Source organism: Oryx dammah, unplaced genomic scaffold, assembly GCF_014754425.2.
Source record: "Oryx dammah isolate SB20612 unplaced genomic scaffold, SCBI_Odam_1.1 HiC_scaffold_25, whole genome shotgun sequence".
NCBI lineage: Eukaryota > Metazoa > Chordata > Mammalia > Artiodactyla > Bovidae > Oryx > Oryx dammah.
Genome location: NW_024070209.1, coordinates 104,080,437 through 104,096,040, shown reverse-complemented (window position 1 = coordinate 104,096,040; position 15,604 = coordinate 104,080,437). Strand labels below are relative to the sequence as shown.

Sequence of the window (15,604 nt, the reverse complement as noted above, 5' to 3'; positions counted from 1 at the left end):
CCGATTGGAGGAGTTGGTGTCAAGGCCTCAGGGTGGGAGAAGAGGCCTTAGAGGTGGGCCTGGACTCTCGCAGGGGCGGAAAGAACTTTCTTTAGAGACCCAGCAAGATGTCTCTTCCAAAGCCCTCTCGAAGAAAAGAAACGAGGCCTCCCCATCAGAGCTGGGGGACACTGGTCCAAAGCCCGGCTGGGCCTGACCTCCACACTGCGGTGGCCCCAGGTGGCTTCTGTGATTCAACCTCACCTAACTCAGCCAGCTCCTTCTTAAATACCCCCAAGAAACCTTCCTTCATCCTTTTATTTTTGCAGTGGAGAAGGCCGTGGGGCCCCCTCTGTGGGGGTGGACAGCACCGAGAACTCGGGGCCAGGCCGGGGCCGCAGAGGAGACCGTGCACGCACCTTGGGGCCAGGCTTCCCGGTGACGCCCCGCGGGCCTCTTTCACCTCGTGGGCCCTGGGCAAACGGAAGAGAAGACAGGTGGGCCCAACCCTGCGCGCGAGGCGCCGCCGTCCCCGCTCCCACCAGGCAGGCACCCCACCACCCGCGCCCAGTCTGGAGGCCGCCCAGGGTTACCGTCGGGCCTCGCTGCCCCCGCGGTCCCGGCTTCCCAGGGGTGCCCTGCAATCAGAGAAGGATGTCAGTCAGCCAGGCAGCACGCCTGCCACTGTGTGGGTGATGCAGAGACCACCGGACGTCAAGCTAGAAAGGCCCGCCCCCTCCTCTTGGCTTTAAAGGGTGACGTCTCCGGGTGGCAGGACGCACCTCTCGGGCAATGCACCCAGCCTCACGCGTCTGCACGAGGCCTTCTGAAACCCAGCTCCCTCTGCCGCCCGAGGGACGTTCACCACGCTTCTCTGGTTTCCTCCCCTCAAAACATCCACTCCCCGCCCCTTCCCCCCGCCCCCACCCAACCTTCCCTCTTCATCTCTTGCAGCAGTGGAGGTGGGGAGGAATCATTATTACAAGAGGAGAAAGTCAACCCCTTTCATACATAATTTACTTCCGCTACAGTTAAGGATATTAGCCATTAAATTTTCAACAGGCTCTGCAGACAAACAAACTTGCAATTTAATATATAAATCATATATCCAAGAGTCATTTGCTTCTCTTCTAATAGAATTTAGACTCCTTCTCTCTGTTGTTTTGCATTTTCCAAACCACGGAAAACAAATGCACTGCAATTTTTTTTCCCAAAAGCAAAGACGTAATAGCGTTAAGTGCAGTTTACCTACGGCGTGCGAGTAATGGATTGATCAAGGCCCTACATCTCCACTGCTTCTCCATTCATTTTCCGGAATTTTTTTTTTCCCGGTTTCTAACAACAAAGCCCAAGATGGATATGCATTGCTAAGGACCACCTAACACATTTCCTCTCACCATCTTTCACTCATTTGCTGCCAGAATCAAAACTGCTTTCCAGAGCCTCCCGTTCTGAAAGGAATTTAATAAAACCATTTATGATGATGAGGTAATTATGAAGCTTTTAAACAATGCACGCTGGTCTCGCTGCTTTCATTAGGCGGCAGTATCTCTTGGCTTCAAATAAATATTTGCCGATGAGAATTAATGAAACATCTGCTTTCTTCAACTGATGGGCTCCCGCCAGCGAGACACCGTGGCTCACCCCCGGGTGACTTCCTGGCATCTGTGGGTGAGTCCAGCTGGCACATCAGCTCATGCCAAGCCTCCATCCACAGCACGACCTGGATCACGGTTCTGATCTTGCAGCCTGACCAGCTCTCGGTTCCAACCTAAACAAACTGCCCAGCCTCAGCCTCGGATTCCTTCGGTCTCCCAGGTGGCACCAGCCTTCCCATGTTTGTTTGCTCGTAAACGGAGCCAGAGTCTGCATCCTGGTGACGGAGGCCGCTGGACAGAAGATGCCCCACCCACGGCCTCCTCAGCAAATCTCCCATGAGCGCCTGTCCGAGTGGCCTTCCAGGGGGGCAGGGGGCCTCCCAGAACTGGCCTCACTGGAGTCGAGAGACGCCCTAAGCTGGCGATGGAAGCTTCGGGTTGCTGGTGGTGCTGCTAAGGGGCTGGCTCTTCCCAAGCCGGTCTGGCGGGGACCCTGCCTTGGCCTGGGGTGCAGGCCAGCTATAGGGACAAGCCATCAATGGTCACGTGACAGCCAGCTGTACGTGGACCTCCTGGCCAGTGGTCCGCCGGCCCAGCCAGCCCCTCCAGAGAGGCCAGGACGAGGTGGACGGAAGACCTGCTGGCTCTCAGGCAGCCCACACACGGGGGCACACGCATGTCAGCACGTACGCCACTTGTCACGCCCAGTATCCCAGCCCTCAGATGCATCTGCATAAGTCCCAAAGTAGACGGTTTCCTCGAGGTATCCAGGCTTCAGGTCCCGGGAACCAAGTCGGACTCTCAGACCAGGAGCGAGTCCCCAGTCCCAGGCCCCTCTGCTTTCCAACCACCCCTTCACGGTGATGACCGCGGTGACCTGCATGCCGATGCCCTGGAACAACGGCCTGTGGGGGCCGGGGGCGTCCAGGCACCTGCCTGGCCTTCTCAGCTCGGGGGTGGAGTGGCTGAGGGGCGGGAGAGGGGAGCAGGGCTTGGAGCGGAGTGCCAGTCCCGGGGCCACAGCCAGGCCTCCGCGGCGTCCCCAGCCCAGCTCCTCCATGCAAAGGGGTGGTGGTTACATCACACGCCTCCGGTAGCTGTCATGGCCCCTCCTGGGGATTCTCTTGGCAACGTGGTGTGGAAGGCCCTGTTCTCCAGGACCGGGGCTGCCTGCTCTGTGGCTCTGAGGTTCCTCTGCTTTTACAGACCCTGGACTACTACTTTCCATGAGTGACCGCCTTTCCCCAGGACGCTAGTCAGACTGTCCCCACCAGGAAGAATGACACAGATAGGTAGGCAGGTGGGTGACAGACACACGGACAAATGTAAGTACAGACACAGACACGGACGCAACACAGATAGAAACACCCAGGTGCGTAACAAGGACACAATACAGACGTGATACAAACACGCTGATACAGACAGACGTGCAGACGCGTCTAGACACCGATTCACCCAAACAGACCGTGGCCCCCGTGTCACGCGGTCAGCCTGCCCTCAGGAAGCCCCATTTTCTCTTCCTGAATCTGGCAAACACAGCCATCTACGTGGAATTTGGATGGCTTTAGGTCTTCCCCCGTGCCTTCCAGAGATCGCACTGTCTCAGCTCAAAGACAGTAACGGTCATTGGAGTGAGCACTTAACGGGGGCAGCCCGTCTGTCTGGGCAGGGAGGACCCGCCCAGGCCTGCTCTGCACACCCACACACCTGTGGACAAGGAGCTCAGCGTCCGAAGGCCCAAGCGGACCTTTTGATCCCGTTCGGCCGGGAGCAGTGCTCAGGATGCCTCGCGTGATGCCGCTAAGGGCAGTTCCCGCCGGAGGGCCTGGGCCGGGGAGGCTGGGGGCACGGCCCCACAGTCTGGGCCCTCGGATCACCTTCACACTCCATGACAACGGAGGGAAACCAGGCCCGCTGCCCTCCGGAGGGTGTCCAGTGACGGCGGCAGCCCAGGAAGAGGAGGGGTGCGCCTGGACCCTGGACGAGGGGCTCCCTGAGATGTCAGCACAGAGCAAGGGCCTCTCCCCGCCTTTTAAAATGAGTCACTTGGGCTGCAAGAGAAGAGTCTGGGTTTCGCCAGTGACCTGAGAGCTGCTGCGATCGTGGTGAGTGTGAGAAAGCGCTGTCCTCCTCACGCCTCCCCCTCTGGCCGGCTGCCTGATCTACCGCACTCCCGCCCACCCCAGCGATCCGAGAGCCTCCAGTATGCAGTGTAAAGACTTAAGGTCAGCTGTTCCGGAAAGCAGTTCTGGCAGAAAAGTGGGTGAGAAATAAACAGGGTGTGCTGGAGAACAGATTCGCTAACACCGAGGCAGCAAACTGCCTGGGCAGAGACCAGGCGGTCCTTACCCTGCCGCCCTTTTCTCCGTTGGCACCAGGAAATCCAGGAAATCCAATAGAACCCTGGAAGAGAGTTCACAAGGGAAGAAGTGTCAGAGAAGCTGTGTGCTGGGCCAGCTGGAGGACGAGCCTCCCGGAGTCCTCAGCCCCCAGTCAGACTCCCACCACCCCCCACCACTCGCCACCCATCCACCCCCCGGTCCATCCATCCACCCACCCGTCTACCCACCTACTCATCCATCATCCACCCATCCACCCATATAGCACCTATCCACCCCCATCCACCATCCATCCATCCATCCACCCCCCACGCCCCCATCTACCCACCGTCCATCCATCCATCCACCATTCACCCAGTCACCCATATACCACCTAACCACCTCCCATCCACCCCCAACCCCCCTCCATCCACCCCCGCCCCCCCACCCCCATCCATCCATCATTCACCCATTCACCCATATACCACCTACCCACCCACCACCCACTGACTCAGTATTTCCTGAACATCTCACAGACTCCAAATATAAAAATCAGAACTAAATCTTAACCATGCTTCCCCTTCCTCCCTCTCTCCACACCCTCCTCTCACACACCCATGTCTGAAAACACCGGTGTTTGGGAAGAAAAGAGCGTGTGCCACCAAGACTAGCTGGGGGTGACGTGTGAATCTCACATTCGCGACATTTGTTTTTTGCACCTTGTTGTCATGTTTTATCTTCTCACAACACCTCTAAATAAAGCATGGCAGCTTATAAAGTCAAAAATGAATGCAAATTTATGCACCAACCATGGCGTCGCATGGCTCTTTCAGTTCTGGAACTTTGCAAGGTGCACATAGGCAGGTAAGCACTTAAGAGCTTTGACTGAATAAATATCCAAACACCTACTATGTGAGCTCCCGGTGACACTGTCTAAAACATTTGCTGAGTCTGTCTCTACTCTCCACCGGACTTAAAATCCTGACCTGAATGTGTACTTGGCCCGGGACAAGTTTACTGATGCCAAGGGGCTCCGCTTGGCCAACCCACCCGTGTGCCTGCCTGCTGATACAAAGAGAAAACTGGACCGAGCTTTGTGGCGGGAAAGCCAGGGATGCTGGCTTCACGGCTCTCGGCTCAGGAGCGGGGTCACCGCCCCAGGACCAGCCAAACTGCCCAAGCAGCTTCAAGGTTCTCCCTTCTGCCTTTACGACAAGCTGCCTGAACTTGATCTATACCCCCCGACCTCGTCTCTCCCAAACTCCTCCTCTCTTTCCCTTCACCCCTGCCAAATGGACACGCATTTCAGGAGAGAAAATGTGTCCATCAGGGTCTCTTCATACAAGTACAGCGGCCGGCACTGCAGCCAGTGGGCACGTTGCTAACAGACATGAAGCTAAACTATTTCATGGCAGATGATTCCCCCGCAAGGGGCGGCTGTGGGCTCACCCGCCAAGAGGGGAAGGTTGCCCTTCCCCAGGGGGGACTGCCGTGCACACTGCCATCAGCTGCATGGGAGCACCTAGGGCTGCAGGCCAGCCCGTGGGCCCTGCCTCTGCTAACAAGGAGGGCGTCCGGAGGCTTGAAGCCGGAGGAGGGCAGGCCGCAGACACCTACCCGACAAATCCGTGAGTTATCTTTTGCTGTTAATTACATCTCTAGTGCAGGCAGCTGGCAATTTTTTAAGGAAGAACCATGAATAATAAAAGGTGAGACAGGAAAAATGGTTTAAGTGATTTGCAAAGCCTCAAGGAGCTGTTTCACATAACATAAAGCATGATTTCCTCTAAGAAAGTTTTCGTCTTCCTTTTACGCTCAGTTACGAGCAAATAACCTCTGAATTTCCAAGGAGAATTAACTCTGCGGGAGGTACACAGCTCTGGGTGTGGAGAAACCGGTACACAAAGTCCCTGAGAGGCCAGAGGGGCTAAGGACTCGGAGGTGCAGCTCAGGATCCGCCTCTCTGAAAGGCTAGCCTAATTCTCCCGGGCCCTCCTTCTGACTCAGCCAAGTCACCAAAGAAGGCTGAGTGGGGCAGACCCGGGACACAGCCACCGTGACCTTCTGCTTTGTCACAGCAGCTATTCAGGGCGGGGCAGGTGGGTGATAGTGTGCAGGCTGGGGAGACGCCAGTGGTCAGACTTCACCAGGTTGTACGTTACCTTTGGCCCCTGTCTTCCTGGGTAGCCTGGCAGTCCTGGGACTCCGAGTTTGCCCTGCGGAGAGAAAGAGGTATGTCACGAGCCGGCCGGCCCTGCTTGGAACAGAGAGGAAGCCGGCGTGTGTCGGCAGGGGAACTGGAGCAGGGTGCGGACTCCACGGCCTTCAGAGAGAGCCTGCCTGTCCCCCTGGGATGGCGTCTCACCCTCCCTGGTTTGGAGCAAGGCCCCTCGAGCAGGAATGGACACCCCCGCTGAAGCCAATGGGTGGAGGCTGATGCCCCATGTACGGAAAAAGTGCTCTCTGTCTGTGGGGTTTTGCTCAATCCTTCTGTCGAAGCGTCCCAGCCTTGGGGCCGGACAGGGCGGGGTGTTTGGGCTACTGGTGAGCCGGTTCCTGTGCAGGGGCTGGGGAAGGGGGCGGGGGAGCGAGATGAGGGAGCGGCCCCCTCAGGTTTAAGAGCAGCTGTCAGGAGCCGCCGCTCCCAGCCTTGGGCTTAGGGAGCAGCCCCAGGAGCGGGTGCGGTGGCCCAGCAGGCCGGCACCCGGTCAGGATACACACAGGCCCCACCGGGGCTCTGCCTGCCCGACCCGCCGCCTGGACGCCCCTGGCCTTCGGGAGGGCCCGCGCCACATACCTTCTCCCCAGGGGGTCCCAGAGGACCTGGATCGCCGTTCGGACCGCCTCGCCCCTTGGGACCTTCGGGACCGTCCTCCCCTCTGGGACCAGGTGGGCCGATCTCCCCCTGCAGGTAAGAAGGAGGAGGTGAGGGCATAGCCCACAGACTGCAGTCCGCGGGGGTCCCCCCACCGTCTGGGAGCGAGGTGGGGTGGCAAGAGTCGCTGGCCTGGCTCAAGCAGACCCAGCCCCGTCCCGGCCCCGGGAGACCGCGGCGCCCACTCTCGGGCCCACGGCCCTGTCTTCCCAGTGGCCTTCGGTCAAGCACCTCTTGGCTGAACTAGGAGCTCTGACCTGCTATTTCCCCACCGGCCAGGGGGTGGGTGGCAGGGGCAGCCGCCTTCTCCTCCCGAAGCCCTGGGAAGTCCTGGAATGGCCCAGGAGCCTGGCCGGACTGCAGCCTGAGGGTCAGCGCCCACGGGAGACCCACAGACTGTGTCGAGAGACAGAAGGGCAAAATGCCACCTCACTAGCTCCGCCAGGTACAGGTGGGGAGGCCTGAGCCACCAGGAAGGGGGCCTTGGGGGCCGAGCAAGGGCGGCAGCGGGGGCCCAGCCTGGCTGAGGAGTGCCCGCCTGGCCTTGCCATCTGCGTGGGCCCTCCTCTGATCACCGATGTCCAGAAGCAGCTGCGGGACAGCTGTGCGAACCCCCCTCAGAAACGTGCATTGCGGGAATAAAGCCAGCTAACAGCTCTCTCATTCCTCGGCTCCAAGCTCTGCAGGACGAGGACGGTCTGTCTCTAAGAAGCACTTTGCTCACTCAACCCGAGAATCCTTCCCATGTTTACTGAGCCCTCAGGAAATTAGGAAATGCCAAGCGTCGGCAGAAATGCTTCTCCGGGAGAAATTACGATGGAAGAGGCCCCCTCCTGGCCCCCCATCCATCCTCAGCCAGAGGCGAGCCCAGGGCACAGAGTGTGACTAGGGGATGGCTTGGGAAAATGTGTGCCTCACGTTGCTGCAAAAGAAGATAAAGGGGGCTTTCACCAGCCAGACAGCGAGAGGCCCCTTAGATGTGGGGAGCCATCACCGTAGAGAAAATTCTAGAAGGGCTGTCTTTGGCAGCAACGTCACTGGGACAGGACTGAGATATGAACACCTCTCTTTTCTTCCCCTCCTTCTGATGGAAGCCCAGATCCCACCTGCCTGTCCAGCACGGGACAAAGCACCGAGCCACAGGCCCTCTGGTTCTGGCGGGTTCTGGAACGGCACCCGCGGGCCCGATCTGTGGGGGACAGTCCGGGCGGCCGGCCACATGGCAGCCTCATTCCCGCTGACGGCGTCCGTCCCCGTGTGGATGCAGCTGCTGCCTCAGTGGGCCCTCCAGGGGTGCAGGGCTCTGCTCCTGGACTTACTGGGAGTTCTCCAGAGTGTCCCCACAGCCGCAGGCAGCTGGCCCACCAGCCCAACCCCGCCCCCCAGCATCACCTGGGTCACCCTCCCTTCCATGAAGATTCTGCCACTGGTTTCTGTGGGCACCTGCAGTGTGACACACCCCAGCCTGCTCCCCTGGAGCCGAGGCAAAATATTCACTAAAAACCAGCCAGGCTGTTGCAGCCTCGGACAGTCTGGCCCGAGGTCCAGAACAGAGGGGCTGCGGTCGGGGGTCTGGAGAGCACCTGAAGAGGTGGTTGGGGGTCTGGATGCCCAAAGGGCTGGTCAGGGGGCCCGGACGCCCGAAGGGTTAGGGTCAGGGGGCCTGGACGCCCGAAGGGCTGGTCAGGGAGCCCAGGCCCGGTTGGGGTGCAGCCCTGCTTGGGGACCCCCCAGCAGCCTCTGGCAGGACGCGACCCTCCCTGGTGAGCTGGGCCACTTCTGCAACCCCTTCTCTCTCCCGGATGCCTGTCACACTTCATGACCCAGAAGCATCGCTCTGCGAACCAGGCCGGCTGCTGCCCAGATGCCTGGTCACGCCCGATGCTTTGTGACCCTGTGGACAGCAGCACTGGCCGGGGTACTGGCCAGCAACGAAAAGTCCCCACTGACCCCCTGATGGATACGGGGCAGAGGGGCCAGGTGACCCCACAGGCGGGGCTGGGACCAGGTGTCAGCTGCCGCAGCTCCAGGCTGAGAGCTGGGGAGGACCTGGCTGCTGCTGGTGCCCAGGAGCCCCCACGGAGGCCTCAGCTCTGTCCTGAGAGGCTGCCCTGTGGCCCCTCCCTGCCCCCGACACTCACCCGATCGCCCTTGATGCCCATGTCTCCTTTGAAGCCTGGGAAGCCATCTTCACCCTGCAGGGGGACCAGAGAGAGCCTCAGTGTCGGGGAGAGAAGCCCCGCCCGGCTCCCCCAACCCCAGAGCCTCTGGGCCCCACCCCACGGCCGACGCGCTGGGTCAGGACTCTGAGTGGCCGGCCCCGGCCCTCGGGAGCTGTGTCCCTGTTCACCCTTTGCCTTCTGCGGTTCTGGCCGGCTCGCAGCAGGAAGGCTGAAGCCCTGGGGGCCCGTCTTCACTGGGGCCCCCCCGGGCTGGCTCTATCAGCGCCACTTTCTTAGAGTCTCTGCCTCGTGTGTGCATGACCGCAGGCCCGTAGTGGGTGACAGGTGGATTTGAGGAGGGGGAGACTGACAGACGACCCCCAAGAGGGCCGGGGCCGCTACTGATGGCCTCGCAGGACAGCCAGGAGGCGCTCTCAGCCAGGCTGGGCTGCAGAGGGGCAGGCGGTCAGGGGCGACTCAGTCACCGAGCCCCAAGGTTCACGGGGGAGCTGCGCGCACCGCTGCTGTCAGGGAACTGGGGGCTCCCACGTCAGTGACTCGTGGTCACTCCGGCCCCCAGGGCAGCCCTCCCGGCTCCCAGCCAGGCCCCATGGGGAGGCGGGGACACTCACCTTCTCGCCCTTGGTGCCCTTCAGGCCTCGGATGCCGTCCGCCCCCTGTGCGGACAGAGAGGGCGAGCAGTCAGGGCCCAGGCTGAGAGCGGGCCTGGCCCCGGGCACTCGGGAGGCTGAGTGCCCCCGCAGGAAGTCCTCGCATCCTGGTCTCAGGGCAGACAGCGGCCTGGGCAGGCGCCCCTTCACCCAGAGCCTGCTCTCTTCCAGAAACACCTCTCTCTCTGGCTTCAGGCTCAGAGTCAGGCAGACGGGTTCAGGCCCCCCTCTGTAGCCTCTGACGAGGCCCCAGACTTTTGTTCACTTGGAAAGTCTGGGTGATGACAGCTCTCACCCCATCCCTGCTGGGAAGCCCCGGGGTCTGTGCCTGGCACACAGCAGATACTCAGCAAACAGAGCTGTGTTCCATCTGATGGTCTTCATTCTCTACTGCTATTAATGAAGTGAAGTCTCTTAGTCATGTCCGACCCTTTGAGACTCCATGGACTGTAACTTATCAGGTTACTCTGACCATGGGATTTTCCAGGCAAGAATGCTGGAGTGGGTTGCCATTTCCTTCTCCAGGGGATCTTCCTGACCCAGGGATCGAACCCAGGTCTCCTGCATTGCAGGCGGAGGCTTTAACAACTGAACCACTAGGGAAGCCACGTATTACTATTAATACGTGGTCATTCTTATAACAGCATCTAATAGCATTAATTGCCACCTGGTAACACCAGCCACCCCGTCACTCTCAGTGTGTCGGCTGAGGAAGAGGCTCATCCTCATGCTGGGCAAGGACCGTCAGGCAGGACCAGTCCGAGTCTGCCAGACCAGCTGAAACGGCTCCATCCCGGGGACAGACTTGGCGGCCACGGCCCGCCTGCCGGCCGGGTGCAGTGCCCGCCCCGCTGACTGCCCAGGCGGCCTCAGGCCTCCCGCCTGCGGGGCCCCAGAGAGCCCGGCCTCCCGCTGGGATCCAGCTGAGCCTGCGGCCAGATCCTTGTGCTGCTGGCTGCCCTCTTGTGGCAAGAACTCCATTCAGAACCGGCAGCTCTGAGCCTGCGTGCAGAGGCTTTGGCGGGCTGAGAAGAGCTGCGGCGGGCCAGAGGGCTGGCTCAGACAGACGCAGAGAGTGCAGAGCAGGCTCAGCCTGCGCCCCGGGTGCCACCTCAGGCCGTGGTCTGCTCCCGGACAGAGGGGAGGCCAGGGACCCTGAAACCCCGATTTTGGGGGGCTCTGGCACCTGCTCCCCAGCACCTTGCCCAGCAGGCCAGGTGAGCTTCCCTCCCCATGCCCGTCCAGAAAGAAGATGCGGAGACAGAATCGGGCGGATCCCTGCCAGACCTGAAGTTCTACAGCCTCATGGCCCGTCTGAGGCCAGGAAACAGAAGACCAGGGTTTCCCAGCCTGAGCGCTGGCGCTTGGGGTCTGGATGGTTCTTTGTAGCGAGACTGCCTGGGCACGTAGGGGGTGGAGCAGGCTTGCAGACCGCTGCTCCTCAGTAGCCCCTGAAGTAGCCCCTCCAAGCCGTGGTGCTCAGAAACATCTCCAGGTGTCCCTGGGGGGAGACTCCACCCTGGGTGAGAGCCCTGGACCAGCCCTGGTGGCCCAGCGTCTGGGGAGGGAGAGCCAAGGGCACAGAACAGTGCAGGGGCAGGGCCCTCTGGATCTCTGTCTGTGAGGGCACGGAGGTGGACGGGGCTTCCCAGGCCTGGAGTGGATTCACGTGGGGGCTTCCGCCAGGCCCCCAGCCCCGCGGGGGCTCAGCGAGAGGCTGTGTGACCTCACAGTCAAACTCAACGGATCCCTGAGAAAGGGCTAAGTCGGGGGGCGACCAGGAGAGGCGAAAAGGTCAGTGAGGTCAAAGAGTTCAGGGGGCCCCTATCTAAGGAGGAAGGCAGGACTCGGGGGGAGGAAAGCGGAGGGCCTCGGGGGAGGAGAGCGGAGGGCCTCGGTCTCCCACAGCAACGGCGACACTTGGGCCGGCCTGCAGCTCTGCAGTCACCACCCTCCGGGTCTCGTCACACCAGGGGCTCCACAGGTGTCCAAACACACGGGCATGAGAACCCACTAATCCAAGAAAACGGCGTCCGGCCTTGCTCTCCCTCCCACCCTCCGCTTGCCCGTCTAGCGGGACGGCCCGTGTCTCGGATGAACTCTAATCAGGCCGACACGGTAAGCTCGTTCTCCCTGAGCATCTCGGAGCAGACACCTTCCCAGCTCACAGCAGCAGTGCCCCGCGCTTGGCTGTGGATGGTGGCTGGCACAGGCTCTTTGTGCAACCGGAATTTGTAAGATAAACATGCTCCGAGCTCACACAATCAGCAGGGCTGCTAGATCGCTGCCCTTGTAAACTCATCAGGCAGCGCGCGGGCCGAGGGCCTGCTTCAGAGAGAGACGCCGCCGTCCAAGGTTCCCGACTTGAGGCGTCTCTCTGCCCCTGACCTTGGAACACCTCAACTCCGGGAAATGGAAGCTGGGGCCCCTTGGGGTCAGGATGGGGCCCTTGGTTACGGATAAGTGAGTCTAGGATGAGTCCTGAGTCCCGCGCGGACTTGAGGGGAGTTGCAGGGAGGTCCCTGAATAATGAAATCTTGGGTTCTCCTTCCTCCACCCCGCAGGGCAGATGTGCACTCTGACGTGCAAAACGCTTGAAAGCATAAAGAAGCGTGAACGACACGGGTGGGGACTCCAGAGCTTACGGGCGTGTTCACGCAAGCCCTCGCAGATAAACAAGATGTTTTATACACGTACATACAACGTGGTCCTTCACATCAAATGGCAGTTGTTCTGAAGGAAAGAGCCACCCTTAGCTCTCCTGTGGGTGGGAAGCCTGTGACTGAAGGCCGGGCAGCGACCCCACCCGAGAAGGAAGGGCTCTCGGTGCTCACACCGGGGACGGCTGTCTGCAGGTGCAAGTTCAGAAAGCAGCATCGCACCGCGCAAAGCGAACGCTCGGCTCGGGGCGAACTGGCAGCCGTGTGTCGGGGCACTGGGGCTCTGCACCCGTTCAATGAGGTTCCAGGAGCCTTTCAACAGGGTGTGAATAGACGGAGTCTCCCACGGACACACCCCCCAACAGCAAGGTCTGCCCAGACGTTACTGATGGGGACAGTCTCTCAACGTGCGAACGGTCCAGAAGAAAACGTCCCAAACTTCCCAGGAAAGGGCCCCCAGCTCGGTGCTTGGGCTCAGGACAGCTGCCCTGAGGGACTCCAAGACCAACAGGCCACTCAACAGGGACCGTAAAGGAGCAAGGGCGAAGGGTGCCCCGCGTCCTGGAGAAGGCCACCACCGAGCTGCCCGCGCTGCCCCAGACGCCGAGGGCGTGCCCTGCTCCGTGGGAGCCCCTCCCGGCCCCCGGGGCCCCTCCATCACCCACTTGGGCTCACACGCCGGGAGCCGATCACCCAGACCAGGGCTGCCCCCTCATGGGCGGGCGGGAGGTTAAAGCACAGGATCCCTAACACAGGTCCAGCCATGCCCCAAAGTCCTGACCCCGACCTCCAGGAAAACCCCAGGCTGAGATGCTCACCTTGACTCCGCGAGGACCTGGGTAGCCGATTGGACCCTGGGGGCCAGGTGGACCCTGAAGCCAGACGGGAAAGTATGTTAGGCCCATCTTGGGTGGATGACATGGGTTCACTCCGAGTCACCCTGGGTCCTTCCAGCATGAGCCGGAAAGCGGGCCTGCCCCCAGCACACTGCCCTCTCGCTGCGAGCAGAGTGGATGGGTGTCTCAGGCCAGGCCTGAAGGAGGAGACAGGTGGGCACCGTCCAGCTCCACAGGGAAGGGGGGCCCCCAGGGGGTCTTCTCGGGATGGATGCGAGCAGGGCAGTGGTCCCAGATCAGAGGGGGGCCCAGTCCCACCCATCCTGAGGGAGATGCTGGAGGGGCCAGGGGTGCAGCCAATACCCACCTGCCCTCCCTTCTCTCCTGGAGGGCCTTCTTTGCCAGGGTGCCCCTGTTGGGAAAGAGAAACTGTTAGCCAGTGGCCACTGGGAATGCAGGCTTCGCCCACAGCGGTCTCCAGTGTGAGGGTCAGAGCCCGGGTCCTTCCTGTTCCTCCCCACAGCACCTCGGTCCCCCCGCCCTTTGGCCCTGACCCTCGGTGGCTTCATCTGTTAATGTGGGAGCGATGCCGGGGCGCGGCAACGGCAGGGGACGCGCTTCCAAGCCCACAGACAGGCCCCAGCCCCACTGTGTGCCGGGGCCCGGACCCAGCCTGCACCCAGCCCTCGCCCAGCCTGAGGTGGGCGGGGTCAGTGACAGCAAGGCCGTGTGTTTAAGATCAACCAGCAAAACCACACCGGTGGCCAAGCCAGGTCAGGGAAGGGGGACCCGACCCCCCAGGTTCCCAGGCACCCCAGGTCTTCAGACATCACCCTAGGTGACACAGATGAGGAGGGAAGCTGGGGGCAAGGGAAGAATACCCCCAGAGGTGCAGAGCGGGGGGCTCAGGAACTGCTCACGGCCCCCTCTACCCGGGTGCCATCAATCCATTCTCAGGACCTTCACCTTCTCTGACTTTCAGACCCAAGCTGGTCACTAAGTTCAGTGCCTCTGAGCTCAGGAGCCAAACACGGACGATAAAAACAGAACCTGAGTGTTCACTGTCGAGAAACAGGGTCCTGCCCCCAAGGGTACCAGTAAAGAGAAGCCACGTGGCGTGGGGTGAGGATGATGGGAGGGCAGGGCAGCCTGACTCTAATCCTGGGAACACCCGAGCCGCTGTGTGACCTTAGGCGGGTCGCTTGCCCTCTCTGGGCGTCCCCTCTCGAGGGTGTATGACGAGAGAGTGGGCTGACTGCTCTCAGCTCGATCCTTCCAAAGTTCTGGGGCTCTACTGCGGGGACGTGGGCCTCACCCATCTGAACACACGATGTGTGTGTGTTCTTTTTCGTTTGCGATCATTGTGAACGGCATTTGATGATGCCGCAGACAGCCTGAGGCGGCGGCCACACGACGGGGAGGATGCGGAAGCTTCTCTGCTGGGGGCGGGTACCCCGGGAGCCCCTGAGGACAACCAGGCGCTGGCCAGACCACGCCTGCTGCCAGGCCCGGAGGGGACACGCGGCCCGCCCTCCACCCTCCCGGGCCCCAGGCCGGCAGGGCTGCACCTAGACAAGTCCCTGCCCCGGGGCCGCTGGAGAAAGCGGAGGCCTCCTCCCCCGCCACATGGGCTCTTCCTGGGCCTTTCGTACCGTTTCCACCAAACCTAGAGTTTCTCCGTGAAGGGACTGAGGTCACGAGCAGCCGGTGGTGAAGCCCAGGCCCCGGACACAAACGAGCAGGGACCCCACATGTGGGGGCGAGCCGACCCGCCACCTGGCGATGGCCTTACTTACACGGTGGCCCTAAGGACAGACCTGGGGACTCGCCAAGTGCTCCAGGGGTTAAGAATCTGCCTTGCAATTCAGGGGACTTGGGTTCAACACCTGGTCAGGGAACTAAGATCCCACATGTCTGGGGGTGACTAAGCCTGCGTGTCACAGCTGACCTGACCACTGTGTTTTGGGGGTACTGGGCTTTTGGGGGGTACGCCGAACAGCTTTCAGGATCTTAGCTCCCCAACTGGAGATTGAACCCATGTTCCTGCAGAGGAAGCACTCTGTCCTAAGCCCTGAACCACCAGGGAAGTCCCCACCGTGATTACTGCTGTTGGAATGAAGGCCAGGCTTCTAAGCCGTGTTCCCAGGATGACAGCCACTTTGTGGGGGGAGCACCGCCCTCACGTATTTTGAGCGTTTGCAAAAGGAAATCCATCCGAGTCATAGGGGCCAACTTCCCGCCGTGAAAGGCCGGCCGTCTCCACCCTCTTTCCGCTTGCTGACCTCTCCCCAGAATCCTGTAACCAGCAGGATTTTATAATGGAAAAGCAATAAAACTTAAATTATGTATATTTGATATTTTCTGATTTAAAAAGTAATATATGTTCACTGTAGACAAATGGAAAAATAATAAAGCTTATTTGTATTTGATATTTTTCTGATTAAAAAAGTAATATATGTTCATTGTAGATAATTAGGCAAGTGGAAGAGAAAATTAAACCCCTTC

At 60.5% G+C, this 15,604-nt stretch overlaps 1 protein-coding gene across 2 annotated transcripts in view; it reads right to left on the bottom strand.

The window, feature by feature from the left end:
• Window positions 1-15,604, bottom strand: part of COL5A1 (collagen type V alpha 1 chain) — a 137,976-nt gene that overhangs the window by 40,111 nt on the left and 82,261 nt on the right. For both annotated transcript variants that reach the window (XM_040225636.1, XM_040225637.1), the window contains exons 26-34: window positions 13,467-13,511; window positions 13,082-13,135; window positions 9,565-9,609; window positions 8,912-8,965; window positions 6,693-6,800; window positions 6,058-6,111; window positions 3,927-3,980; window positions 573-617; window positions 399-452 (exon numbers count right to left, since the gene is read on the bottom strand). In XM_040225636.1, coding sequence (XP_040081570.1) covers window positions 399-452; window positions 573-617; window positions 3,927-3,980; window positions 6,058-6,111; window positions 6,693-6,800; window positions 8,912-8,965; window positions 9,565-9,609; window positions 13,082-13,135; window positions 13,467-13,511 — 513 coding nt within the window. The remainder of the gene's footprint in view (window positions 1-398; window positions 453-572; window positions 618-3,926; window positions 3,981-6,057; window positions 6,112-6,692; window positions 6,801-8,911; window positions 8,966-9,564; window positions 9,610-13,081; window positions 13,136-13,466; window positions 13,512-15,604) is intronic.